This window comes from Dasypus novemcinctus, chromosome 7, assembly GCF_030445035.2.
Source record: "Dasypus novemcinctus isolate mDasNov1 chromosome 7, mDasNov1.1.hap2, whole genome shotgun sequence".
Lineage (NCBI taxonomy): Eukaryota > Metazoa > Chordata > Mammalia > Cingulata > Dasypodidae > Dasypus > Dasypus novemcinctus.
The window spans coordinates 56,933,262-56,946,798 of record NC_080679.1 but is presented as its reverse complement, the minus strand read 5'-3'; the positions used below and the strand labels follow the sequence as shown (position 1 = coordinate 56,946,798).

At 36.3% G+C, this 13,537-nt stretch overlaps 1 protein-coding gene across 2 annotated transcripts in view; it reads left to right on the top strand.

Annotated features, from left to right (window-relative positions):
- The window catches only part of ANKAR (ankyrin and armadillo repeat containing), a 123,373-nt gene that overhangs the window by 31,308 nt on the left and 78,528 nt on the right, over positions 1-13,537 (top strand). For both annotated transcript variants that reach the window (XM_058300501.1, XM_058300502.2), the window contains 4 exons: positions 2,185-2,348; positions 2,984-3,087; positions 7,409-7,589; positions 8,625-8,844. In XM_058300501.1, coding sequence (XP_058156484.1) covers positions 2,185-2,348; positions 2,984-3,087; positions 7,409-7,589; positions 8,625-8,844 — 669 coding nt within the window. The remainder of the gene's footprint in view (positions 1-2,184; positions 2,349-2,983; positions 3,088-7,408; positions 7,590-8,624; positions 8,845-13,537) is intronic.

Here is a 13,537-nt window from a genome sequence, read left to right as displayed (position 1 = left end):
ATTACATTTTTTACACTGCAGTGACCATGTATGCTAATCTAAATAATATGAGAAAGATATTTAATAAATGCAAATAATATATAGCAAAATAAAATAATTAGGACAATTTAAACAGAAAGAACTTAATACAGGAATTTGTTACAAGAGTTTTCTCAGGGCTGGAGGAGCAAAAGGGAATATGGTATTACTCAGGACTCAGAAAGCCAGGAACTGTTACTCTCACTGGTGCTGTGAGAAACCTGAGTATCCACAGTCCTGCTTATGCTGCCGCAACCAGGCCCACTACCAGAGCTGGAAACAGAGGGGAAAAGACTTCTTCCTTCCCTGCACCTCCAGCCTCCTGCCAATATTTCTCATTGAGAGAGCTGAACTGGAAGCCAGCAGTAAGGGAGTCTGGAAATATAACTTGTGTGTCTTCAGAGAAGATATCAAAGCCAAGTGTGGGACTGAGAACTGATCGACAAATAATTATTATGTCTTCTACATTTTTTAACGTGATGCTTCTACCCATGTCCAGATCACTATTGTTTGCAACAGCAACTGTTTGTCTGCAGGATCACAAAATTATTATTATTATTTTTTTAAGATTTATTTGTTTTTCTCTCCCCCCTCCCCCGCCCCAGTTGTCTGTTCTCTGTGTTCATTCGCTGCGTGTTCTTTGGTCCGCTTCTGTTGTTGTCGGCGGCATGGGAATCTGTGTTTCTTTCTGTTGCGTCATCTTGTGTCAGCTCTCCGTGTGGGCCGTGCCGTTTCTGGGCAGGCTGCACTTTCTTTTGCGCTGGGCAGCTCTCCTTCGGGGCACCCTCCTTGCACATGGGACTCCCCTATGCCAGGGACACCCTTACCCCTACGTGGCAGGACACTTCTTGCGCGCATCAGCACTGTGCGTTGGCCAGCTCCACATGGGTCAAGGCTTTGAACCGTGGACCTCCCATGTGGTAGACGGATGCCCTAACCACTGAGCCAAGTCCCCTTCCCACAAAATTATTTTTAAAAGAGATTTACCTTTGAGTATTTGTAGCTGCTATTTTTCCTCTACCTCTTCTACCAACCAACAATGAACATCAGGTTGAGCAAGTTTCTCCATAGGGAGTTCTTCATAATGTTATATTAAAATAGGCTCGCCTAATTTCTTCACAGACCTGTCTCTTTGTTTAGAAGAAAATTTTACTTAAGGTGGAAAGATAACAATAATGCACAACATGTTTAAACAATGGACTGCAGTGCAAACTATTCTTCCCACCCCAATTAGCACACAATTAAACATTTTCATTGTGGCTAATGGACTTTCTGTTCAGATGGAAATTTGTCAGTAAAAATTTTTGCAGATCACTTGATGAAAACTCACATAGTGAGAATTCATGTGTTGAAGGTTACCTATATATGTGAACTATTTAAATACAGAATCGTGACAGTGTTGTCCCTTTGCAGGGTAATCTGTGCATGGAACTGGAAAGACTTTGCTTAAAGAGGACATTAATTATATCTGTAATGTTTTCTTACTTGAATTACTGAAAACAAATATGACTAAGTGATAATAGTTAATTCCAGATAGTGAGGTTATGGTGTTATAGTATTCTTTGTATTTTTCATAACATAAACCTTATATTGATGAAGCCATATTTTGCTAGCAACTCGAAGTATTGAACCATTTTAGTCAGTGTTGGGATTTCAGAAAATTATTTTTAAATAATTATTATAAATACAGTTTAATTATATTCCAGAAATATGAGCTGGTTATTTTTGTTATATTATGAATACCTGCTTGTTTCTTTATAAAGTCTCTTTTTACCTAAACTACTTCAAGTAAGTTTTTCTTTCTTAAATCAGGTATCTCTAAGGCACAGAGTTTCAATTACCATGTGATATCTTACTGCTAGTTGGGGATAAGGTTTTAGTCTTGATCTCACACATGGAAATAAATAAGTAGAATAATATCTTGATTATACTTTGAAATAGATGTACAATGAAACTACAGAAAATTTCAAAATGTATGATATATTTTATGTTAAAAATATTTATATACATTAAGAGCCTACATAATTTTATAGACTAATTGCCAAGATTTTAACTTCATGTGGAATTTTCTCAGTTTTTTTATGTGAATGAGACTTTATATCTCTAAAGTATAATTATTTTTGTTTTGTATGCTTTTTAAATAAAAGTTTGTTTTCATTTTTGGAGATGACAAGGTCAAGACAGAACGAGAATTGCCTCCATTTATTTATGGACGAGATTTTAAATGCCAGAATTTTCACTACAAAGAAAATCAATATTTCCATGTTCATGGAGGAATTGAATTTGACATCAGCACCCCTCCAATTGAGAATGCTATGGAAGATTTTCAGGTTTAAATTATTATTCTTTCTGAAATGGTTTATCATTTCATAACTCTTTTATCCTCTCTCCAACTATAGTACAGGCACTAGACAACTCTTCAAATAATTATTCTCCCAACCACAAATTTATCTATACATTATTTAGCATACATATAATTACAGCTATGTAGCAGGTACTGTGTTAGATGTCAGATATAAAATGGTAAATAAGATAGGTACAGCCATCATCTTCAAATTACAGACTTCTTCCACTTTGCCCAAACATAGTTAACCAGAGAGTGCACTAGAAATCCCTAAATAGTCACTATGTGTTCTTTCACTTGCCTCAAAGGTTAGAATTAGTCCAGAACTTCTGTAGGGTTTGGGAACAGTAATAGTAATTGTTCCCTTGGAATTTAGTATGAACATTATACAGTTCAATTACCATTGCTTTTCTACCCTCTCTTCTCTTTCTCATGCATCTTTCCTTTTGTATTTTTTCCCTCACTCACCAAGTGGGGAATGGATGATTGTAGATACTATTAGGGTATTATGGAATATTACAGTTTTGTCATTTGCATGTATAACATTTCATCTAAAAGAATTCTAATGATTGTTTAGATTTGTTAAAAGATATGTTTTAAATAACAAAACTCATATTTTAGAACAATTTAGAAAAAATACGGGATTGTGCTGCTAATATATTTGCAGAAGATTCAGGATACAAAGAATATTACTCAATACCAGTCATGAATTTTCATGGAAAAAGGTAAGGAACTTTCAGTATTTATTTACACCAACTCAGTTGTTGAAAGCAGAGAACAAGGATGATGTCAAAATGCAAAGGCTAACTTAAAACCTCAGGATTGAGAGTCTAGAACAATAACCCCCACAAATGGCATACTGACTCAACAAAGTATTAAATGTTATTTATTACTTTGTGCACTTTGATACATCCTGTGTAATAATCCTTAGAGCTTGAAAGTCGTTCTTATCATTATCACAGTGGTTGAATAGGGGTGGAGGTGGGGATCAAATCCTGTGGGTCAACTGGAAAGCAGAGGATTCATCACACAGCACTTCATTTCCATAAGGAATCTGATGTAAAATCCATTTGTGCCAACTCTTGTTATTCCTGTCATCTTTTGGTGCAGGTATGTGTTTCCTGGTATTGCTAGGGTCTTTTGTATATTATATTCTTAGATTTTCACATCCAAGACACTGAAATTTGTAAATACATATTTAAAACTCGGAGGAAACATTGGGGTTGGAAGTAAGAGAGTTGAGACTTAACACACACAGGGTTTTGGTGTTTTTTGTTTGTTTGTTTGTTTAAGGCATGGAAGTAGTTGAAAGGATAGGACCAACTTTTGGAAGTCTGGAATTCTGGAGAATAGCAGCTTTTAAGCTAGAGGGGAGGAAGGGCAGGGACCAAAGAAGACAAACCCAGCAAAGGAGACTGAGAAGGACTAATAAAGGTAAAAAGAGTTAAGAGCATGTGATATCATGTAGGCCAAATGGGAAGAATTTTAAGAATATGGAAATAATTAAAAGTATCAAATGCTTCAGAGAAAAAGGCCAGGTCAGTTTAAGACTGAAAAGAGTCCTCTAAATATGGCAATGCCTTGTTGAGAGAATTTCAATGTTGGTGTGGTTATGGTAGGCCATTTTTAGTGGGTTGAAGAGTAAGGTGGGGGGAAGTAATCAGGAAGTTAAGAGGACCAAGATTTTAAGTTTCTGTCAAGATGCATGACAGTAAGCAGAAAGAAGAGAAATAAGGCAGAGGGAGAAGAAGGATAAAAGATAAAAAATCGATCTTTCCATTGAATCCTGCTTGGGTATCCAGTTAGTCCTCGAGCTAAAGTCAGAAGACTGTGTGGCTAATGACCTCCCTGACACTGAAAGGAACCAAGTAGCAGATCTCAAGCCTCTGGAATAGATACGTGGTGTGCATATCCCTGGAGAAGGAATCTTTCATTCAGGGCCCTAGCATCTGTTAGCATGCTCCACGCACAATCTTTGCCAAGCTAAATGGTGTCCTCTGAATTAACCTTTATTCTTCTAGGTTCCAGCAGGCTTCAGGGGTGGCAATGATGCTGGGAATGCAGGGAAGTAGCTGGGATGAGAGCTTGTTGTGGGTAGAAGAGTGTAGTTGGTGTAAGCATACTCTTCTACCATTGTAAGTGATCAGTCACACTGTTGCAATGCAATGCCATAGTGGCATTATTTCTCTAGTTTCTTACTAATGCACACCATTTGGTCATCAGAGTTGGTGAATGGTAGATAGACGGATGTGAATTTGCAGGCTTTCACAACCAGTATAAGCTTGTTTTCTACACCCAGCCAGATAGAGTGAAATTAAAACCACAAATAGAGTAATAAGTATTTTCCTGGCTCATATACCAATTACTAAAGAACCTTCAATTCCCTATAAAATCCATCCCCATCCCCTACCAGTTATTCCTGGGAATCCCAGTAGTTTCTTTTATGCTCAGGGATCAGCCTTTTCAGCTACCATGAGGTACCCCAAGTTTCTTCCTTTCCTGCCTGGGTTCCTGTGATCATCCACTGCTGGGCCCCTAGAGTCCAAAAAGCCCCAGGAAGGTAACTCAGTGCTAATGCCATTGTTGTTTTGCACACTGCTGCTCCTGGTTGTGGTACCAGTGCTCCTCTGGGGCCAGCTCCTCTGATGCCTGATAAAGTAGCACTGCACTGGCTCTGAGATGAGTTGAAGCCAATCCAAAAATGTAAGAATTCCTTTCCCAGTTTTAGTGAGTTCAACGAAGACTTGAGTCCCTAAAAATTTGATGCAAGAACAGCTCCCTCAGTCATTTTACTTGCATTTTAAAATTTTTATTTTGATTTAGGGTTCATTCTGTATTGGTGCTGAACTAGACAGTAACCTGAGTGTTGAATATATGTCATCTCAACATCTCCCCTTAGGGGCATTGTTATTGGATCAAGCTTATATATCTTGATGCTCTCTTTCTTCAGAATAATTTATTTCCTAGGAGACTCGAGGTCCCTTATGAAAATCAGACCTATTCCAGTGGCCCCCTAGGCATGCACAGAAACCTCTAAATCCTAGAAACATTTAGGTTCAGGTTGGGATCCCCTGGGCAGGGTTGTACATTCAGTCTCTAGTTGGAGACTCTCAGGGTCACCACCTTTGCCACCTCTTGCCTCTCCAGGTTCTGGAAGCTTGATTTGTTTTGGTTAAGTAAACTGAATTTCTAGAAGAAAGCAGCTCTCCTTCCTCTGATGTGTGTTAAGCTTACAATTCTCCAACTATAGTATAGGCACTAGACAACTCTTCAAATAATTATTCTCTCAACCACAAATTTATCTATACATTATTTAGCATACATATAATTACAGCTATGTAGCAGGTACTGTGTTAGATGTCAATTATAAAATGGTAAATAAGATAGGTACAGCCATCATCTTCAAATTACAGACTTCTCATTGCTTGAGCAGCAGTCTAAGAGTACATCACTGACTATCAGAGCCCCAAAAGTGTTCAGCAGCTCCTGTTCCTTTAGAAATTCACCACAGCCAGAGCCAGCTTCCTGGGGAAGTACATGAAAAAGGAGAGGTTGCTGGCACTGGGTTTCTCCTGGAGCAGGATGGTGTAGACCTGGGTCAGGTCAAAGACCAAAGGACATTCTCAGTGTCAGCTCTATGGAAACAGTCTTATGGGACTTAGGGTACTCATATCAATGTGAAATGGTGGCCATGCTGGATCATCTCTGATCCACACTGCTTCTTAAGACCTCAGAGCCTATGATTTGAAGGCAATTGAAAGTCAGTTATCTACCTAGGATTCAGAATTTAACTGCTTCTGAATTTTGAGGCTGGAGTACAGTAACCTAGGCAAATCTTCCTTGATGAAGGTGATACCCACACAATCAGGACCGATGGAGAAAGTGACCAACCCACCACCTGGCCTAGCACCACGCTGACTAGGTACATGTAAAGGCAGACTTTGGTTAATATTCCTGTGGTAGGGGTTCCTTTTGGGGTGGGAGGATGGTGAATCAGAAGAGAGGCACCCACAGGTAAGTGCGAATAGATCCTCAAACATGCCTCCATCCATGCACTGAGGTCTATTATATTCAGTTTGGTTTGGAGTAAGAGTCAAGGAGAAGTTTAATTAGCCTCTGACTAGTTCATAACAGGATTTCCCTAAGATTGTATTTGTACTGACCCATGGGGCTCAATGATGCCCTCTGAGCTTCTGGGCAAGGAGTTTCCTTGGCACAGTCAGTGACCCACTTCCCTGAAAGTTAATACAATGGATTGAATTTCTCAGCACCCTTAGGAGCATTACTAGTCCCTGAGCAGCAGGGAGAAGAGCCATGAGAGGGATTGACTCCTGTCAAAATTGCATTTGCAGTAATAGATAATTAGATTTAGAGCAGATACTCAGGTAACCTTAAGAGTCCCCTCACTGGCAGAGGGAGGATCAGCAGTTAAAGTGCTTACCACTGAAATCTGGGGATGGGGAAAGGTACCTCAATGGGCAGAAGTAGAGGAAAGCCACCGTTCCAGAATGATAGGGACCCAGGCCTGTTTCAAGCCCCACCTGTGTCTCAGGGACCTGGTTGGACATGAATTTGTCAGGAGTTTCTCTGGTCCACTGCTGCAGTGAGTAAAAGCCAAGGAGCCATTACCCAAAGCAGCATCCATGGACTTTTCCAGGCCAGACTCAAGGCAAATCCTTGAGAAAGCCAATGTAGACATGACAAAATTAAAATGATGAATACATAAATTTGTAAGAGGATGGTAAGCAGATGTTTGGAAGACAAACCAGCCAGCATTTAGGGTTTCCAGTGACTTTTGGAGCAGTGCCCATGGTCACTGGCATGGGAAGGACAGTCAGTTCAAAGGGCCAACACGAAGAAGATACTTGTAATATAAAGATGTGGTTAATAACAATTGGCAACCACGGTATTGAAATATTTACGAAAGAGTACAATTTAAACTACATTTTTATGTCTGTTATTGAAAATCAGTTTTTGCCAGCATAGAAAAAAACTAGAAAAATCACTTCAAAGTTAGAAAAACGTATTTTTAAAAATTTTTTCTAGCTATTATGTGATCTGTTTTGAACTTGAAACTTTTTATCAGCAACTATATAAGACACAGTGGTGGGGAGCCATAAATGAAATAGTGAACAATTTGAAAGTGAAAAGACTTCCACTGACAGATGCTCAATTACATGAACAATTTAAGAAAAAATTTGGCTTCACAAAAGCAATGAAATGCAAGGTATTTCAGTTATTGCCACATAATTTAGTGTAAGAAGTTGCATATTATGTAAATATATATCAATTTTTTATAATCTTAAAGATAAACATTAGGTTAAATTCTTCAATATGATATTAAAATTCCACATTTTAATTGCCGAAAGTCTATACAATTCTGGATTTCAAATTTCTGACAGGCTGCAAGACTACTTTTTAATGAACTGAACTGTAGTTAATCTTAATAATGGATAATATTAAGTGCTTATTTTATATACCAAGCACTGTTAAAAATCCTTTCAACAACTCTATAAGGTAAGGCCCTGGTAATATTGTCATCATACCTGTTTTACAATTGAGAAATTTGAAGAACAGAGAGTTAAGGACATTACCTAAATTACCTGGCTAGTAAATGTCACAACCAGGTCACTTCTTGGAAGTAAACCTAAGGAGCAAACCAAACATTCTGAGTCAAATCTCTGTGTCTGCTTCAACAAGCTTGACTTACAGGCTTTAGAACTGATAAGTGAAGTGGAGAGAATATACTGACATTTACTTATCATTCATTTGTTTTAATATGTCCATGAATTAAAAACTTTAATAACCTGTTAGTTTAATTTTAAAATAAAACCTGTTACATTTTTAGCTTTCTTTTTTTGAGTCCTAGAGCAAAGAGAAACTACTTCTATAGCTATATATTTCAAGTTTTTAGACTTCTAAATTAGATTAAGTCAGAGAAGAGCCCCAATGATCTCTATCTGCTTATAAAGTATTTCAGAAAGGTATTTGTATACCCTATTTTAAAATTCCTCTAAAGAAGGATTTATGACTTCCTCCCAAAAAAAAAAAGTTATAGAATATTTTTTTAAGTTCTTATATTTCTCTATAGATCTAACAACTTTAACCATTGCCCAGACCCATTCCACATAAGTCTTTTTGAAAATTCTATTGCAATTAAGTGCCAGTCATGTGATTACACGTATATGTCTCTTTTTTTTTTCCTTCAGACAAACTTTAGGTGTCTTGAAAAAACTAATTCTGTATTTTTAAATAATTTTAGAGTATCCCATTTGGTATGAAGTCTGCTGTTGAAAGAGGGTTATCTGCTGTTTTCCATACATTTAGCCGTAAAACCTCAAGCTCAACAATCAATGTTTCAGATGAAGCAGGTTATGCTATTTTCCATCATGCTGCTCTACACAATAGAGTTTCTATTATATGTCAACTATGCAACGCTAACTTCAATGTCAACCAAAGACGCTTCATTATGTTCAGCCAAGGTACCATGAAGGGTTTTTAAAATGCTATTTGGAAATAATTTCAAACTTGTAGGACAGTTTAAAAATTATACAAACTCCATACAGAAAACTCCAACATACTCCCTCCGCAATACTCAGATCCACAAACTTTTAACTTTTGCCACATTTGTATCATGTCATATATCTATCCATTCATTATCCATCTATCTCTCTATCATAGAGCTTTTAAACCTAAAATGCTTTTCTTTTATTTATCCTTTATTCAGCATTAAGAATAAAGCATGTTGCTTTTAGAGCATGGTTAAAATTTAGAATTGGTTATCTATTGATTTAGATTCTTTCCAACAATGATTTTGTACTTTCCTTGCATTCATTCATGTAATTCATTTTATGGAATACTGTTTTGTTGGCATACGTATCCTCTCTCCCTTGATATCTGATGATATCAGAAATAAATAAATAAGAAGAGGCATGTCAGCCAATGTTCTTGCTAGCACCCACTGACAGGAAGGTAAAAGAAGACGACTAAGAGGAGGAGAAAGAATAGGAGCTTTCATTTATTACAGCTTTATTGAGATATAATTCATAAGCCATAAAATTCACCCTATGAAAATGTTCAGTGTAAAGTGCTGTAGGTATAGTCACAGAGTTGTGTAGCCACCACCACTATTAATCCAGAACATTCTCATCATTCGAAAAAGAAACCCCATGTACTACCCTTTCTGGCTTCTTTCACTTGGCATAATGTTTCAAAGGGTTATCAGTATTTCACACCTTTTTATTGCTGAATAATATTCAGTTGTATGGATACACCACATTTTTGTTTATCCATTCATCAGTTGACAGGCATTTCACCCTTTTACTATTTTGAATAATGCTGCTATGAACGCATGTGTATGGACATACACGAAAATCATGAGTAGATTTTATGAGCCACATGGTAACTATATTTAACTTTTTGCAGAAATGCCTGTTTTCCAAAGTGGCACCATTTTACAATCCCACTAACACGGATTGTTGGTTCCAATGGGTTGGTTCCAATTTCTCCATATTCTTGTTTACATTTATGTAACAGTTTGATATTATTGATGAATTCCAAAAAGAAAATATTGGCTTATGTTTGTAAACTGATCTTTTCCTCTGGGCATATTAAATTATACTGGATTCATAGGTTTACTTGATTAAGTAATTATGTAAACCTCTTGTGCCACCCTTTAGTGGGTGGGGACTCACAGATGAAAGGGATGGCAAAGGACAGAGTTAAGGGTTTTTGATGTTGGAGTTTGATGTTGAAGCCTTAAGCTGGAGCCCCAGGAAGTAAGCTCACAGAGAAAACAGAAGCAAGCCCCAGGAAGAGAGAAACCCTGAGCCCAGGAAAAAGAAGCCTGAGGAAGGGAGGAACCCAGGAAGCCTGGACCCTTACAAATGTAGGCAGCCATCTTGCTCCAGCACATGGAAATAGACTTTGGTAAGGGAAGTATCTTATGCTTTATGGCCTGGTATCTGTAAGCTCCTACTCCAAATAAATAACCTTTATAAAACCAACTGATTGCTGGTATTTTGTATCAGCACCCCTTTGGCTGACTAATACAATTTGTTATTGTCCATCTTTTTTATTTTAGCCATCATAATGGGTATACAGTAGTATCTCCTTACAGTCTTGATTTGTGTTTCTCTAATGGATAATTTTATCAAGAATATTTTCATGTGCTTAGTGGTCATTTTTATATCTTCTTTGGAAAAATGTCTATTTAAAACCTTTACCCATGTTTAAATTAGGGTTACCTGTCTTTTTATTGTTGATTTGTAGAGTTCTTTATGTATTCTGGATACAAATTCCTTATCAGATATATGATTTACAAATATCTTCTTCCATTCCTTGAGTCGTCTTTTCACCTTTTTGATAGTGTTCTTTGAAGCACAGATATTTTTATTTTAATAAAATCCAATTTATTTTTTTTCCTTTTGTTCCTTGTGCTTTTGGTGACATATGTAAGAAACGATTTACGTACACAAACTGAACTCTAATCTAAACCATGGACTATAGTTTATAGTACTGTTATGTAAAAATGTTCTATCATCAGTTTTAACAAATGTTCCACACCAAAGCAAGTTGTTATTAATAGAGTGGTCTATGCAAATCCTGTATTTTATGCATGATTGTTCTCTACACCCACAACTTCTCTAAAGAAAAAAGTCCAACTAAAACATGCTTGAGTGGTATGGTGAGAATGCTTAATTTTTTGAGCTATTAAATTATTTTTCACAAAAAACCATTTGCCTAGTCCAAAGTCACAAAGATTTACTCCCTATTTTTTCTAATAGTTTTATAGTGTTAGCTCTTACATTAGTTCTATGATCCATTTCAAAGTAATGTTTATATGGTATGAGATAGGAATTCAACTTTTTTCTTTCGTATTTGCATATCCTGTTGTCCCAGCACCATTTATTGGAAAGACTATTTTTTTTTCCAAGTGAATTGTCTTGGTACCTTTGTCAAAAAAACAATAAATGTAAGGGTTTATTCTGGACTCTCAATAATATTCCATTAATCTATAAATATCCTAATGCCATTTCCACAGTCATGATGACTATGGTGGTTTTGGAGATATGTACCCTAGAAAAACATGTTCTTAAGCTTAATTCATTCCTGTGGGTATGAAGTCTTGTAAGTAGGACCTTTTGATGAGGTTACTTGAGTTAAGGTGTGGCCAGCTGAATCAGGAAGTCTTTATAGAGAAGAACACATAGAGAAAACCACAGGAAGCAAGAAGTCAGAAGACAGTAGGATCTGGAAGAGAAATGAAAAGATGCCATCATGTGTATTGCCATGTGCCAGGAAAGCCAAGGACTAAGGATCACCAGCAGCCAGCCCCAGAGCACCCGTGCTTGGGAAGAAAGTATCACCTTACTGACACCTCAGCTTCGGAATTTTCCTAGTCTCAAACTGTAAGCCAATAAATTCCCATTGTTTAGACCAACCCATTGCATGGTATTTGCTTTGGCAGCTGGGAAACTAAAACAATTGCATTGTAGTAAGTATTTAAATTGGAAAGTTTTAGTTCTTTAGCTTTGTTCTTCTTTTTCAAAGTTGGTTTGAGTATTCTGGGTCCCTTGCAATTACATATGCACTTTAAGTTCACTTTGACAATTTCTGAAAAAAAAATTTTTAAGGTGCCTGGGATTTTGATAGTGTTTACATCGATTCAATGGCAATTTGGGGAGTACTGCCATCTTAAGAATATTATGACTTCCAATTCACAAGCATAGGATATCTTTTAATTTCTTTCAACACTGCTTTGCAGTTTCCAGTATACAAATCTTGAACTAATTTTAAGTTTATTCCTAAGTATTTTATTCTCTTTGATGTTATTTTAAATGGAATTTTCTTAATTTAATTTTTGGTAGGTTCATTGCTAGTATATTGAAATACAATTGGTTTTTGTATATTGATTTCATGTCTTATAACCTTGCTAAACTTGTTTGTTTTAATATTTTTTCTATGTCTAGGATCATGCCATCTGTCAACAGAAATAATGTTAGTTTTTCCTTTCCAGTGTGGATGTCTTTTGTCTCTTTTTCTTGCCTAATTGCTTGACTGACCTACAGTAAAACGTTGAATAGAAGAGATGAGAGCAGTCATCTTGCTTGTTCATTGCTTGGTTAATGAACAGTTTGACAGGATAATTTATTGAAATGTCAATTTGTGTTAACTTACTGCTATAGAAGAGTCAGAGAATAAAACTTTTTCTTCTCTCTATAGTTTGAGTTTTGGAAACCTTGAGGCTTCTCTTAACCTATAGCAAAATTGAGGTTTTGTTTTCATTTATCTGAGAGGAGAGGCTCTTCTTAATTTTCTAAGTATCACTTAGTGCTTCCTTATGTATTATTTACTTGTCTATTGTGTCTCTCTCACTTGAATATAAGCTCCCTAGAGGGAAAGGCTTCTATTTTGTTCACCACAGTACTCTAGTGACCAGATTAATGCCTGGCATGAGTGGGTACTCAGGAAATAATTGTTGAGTGAATGCATGGATCGATGAATGCAGGGTCACATTTGATGAGCATTGGCATAATTAATATGCAGTAATATGTTACAGAAATTTGGAGAAGAGGAAAATAAATATGGTTGTCAGGTCCTAGTTGAGCATTTGTTCATTAGATCATTGTCTTCAATGAGGGTTAAATTATATTTAATAACAAAAAATTACTCTAAATTAGTCATTTGAAGGATAAATCCCTTCAAAGCTAATCTAGCATAAACTTTAAAATTTTTTTTCTAATTATGAAATATACATGTATACTTATATATTCATTGGGGAAAAATTTACCACTATAAAAATTAATAAAGTTGAAAGTGGAAGTTGAAGGCCTTTATAACTGAAGGGGCAAGTAAAGATGAAGTGTCAAGAATGGCTGATGCAACAATATTGGCAATAAGAAGAGGTGAATTTGTATCTTAATTAATCCAGCTACTTTAATAAACTGGATTAATTTTTCCACATGTCAAAACAGTTGTAGCAGAATAGCTATGTCAAAATGTTCTGCTTTAGTACTATTGATGACTAATAAATTCTGTACTTTTATTCAGTATGATTAAACTATTTTGTTATTAAGATGCTACTATTAGTTGATTAAAATATTCAATATAGAATAGACCTAGTTAAAATAAAGCATAGGTTGCAGTCAAATTTAAATGCAGTGGGTATCCTGT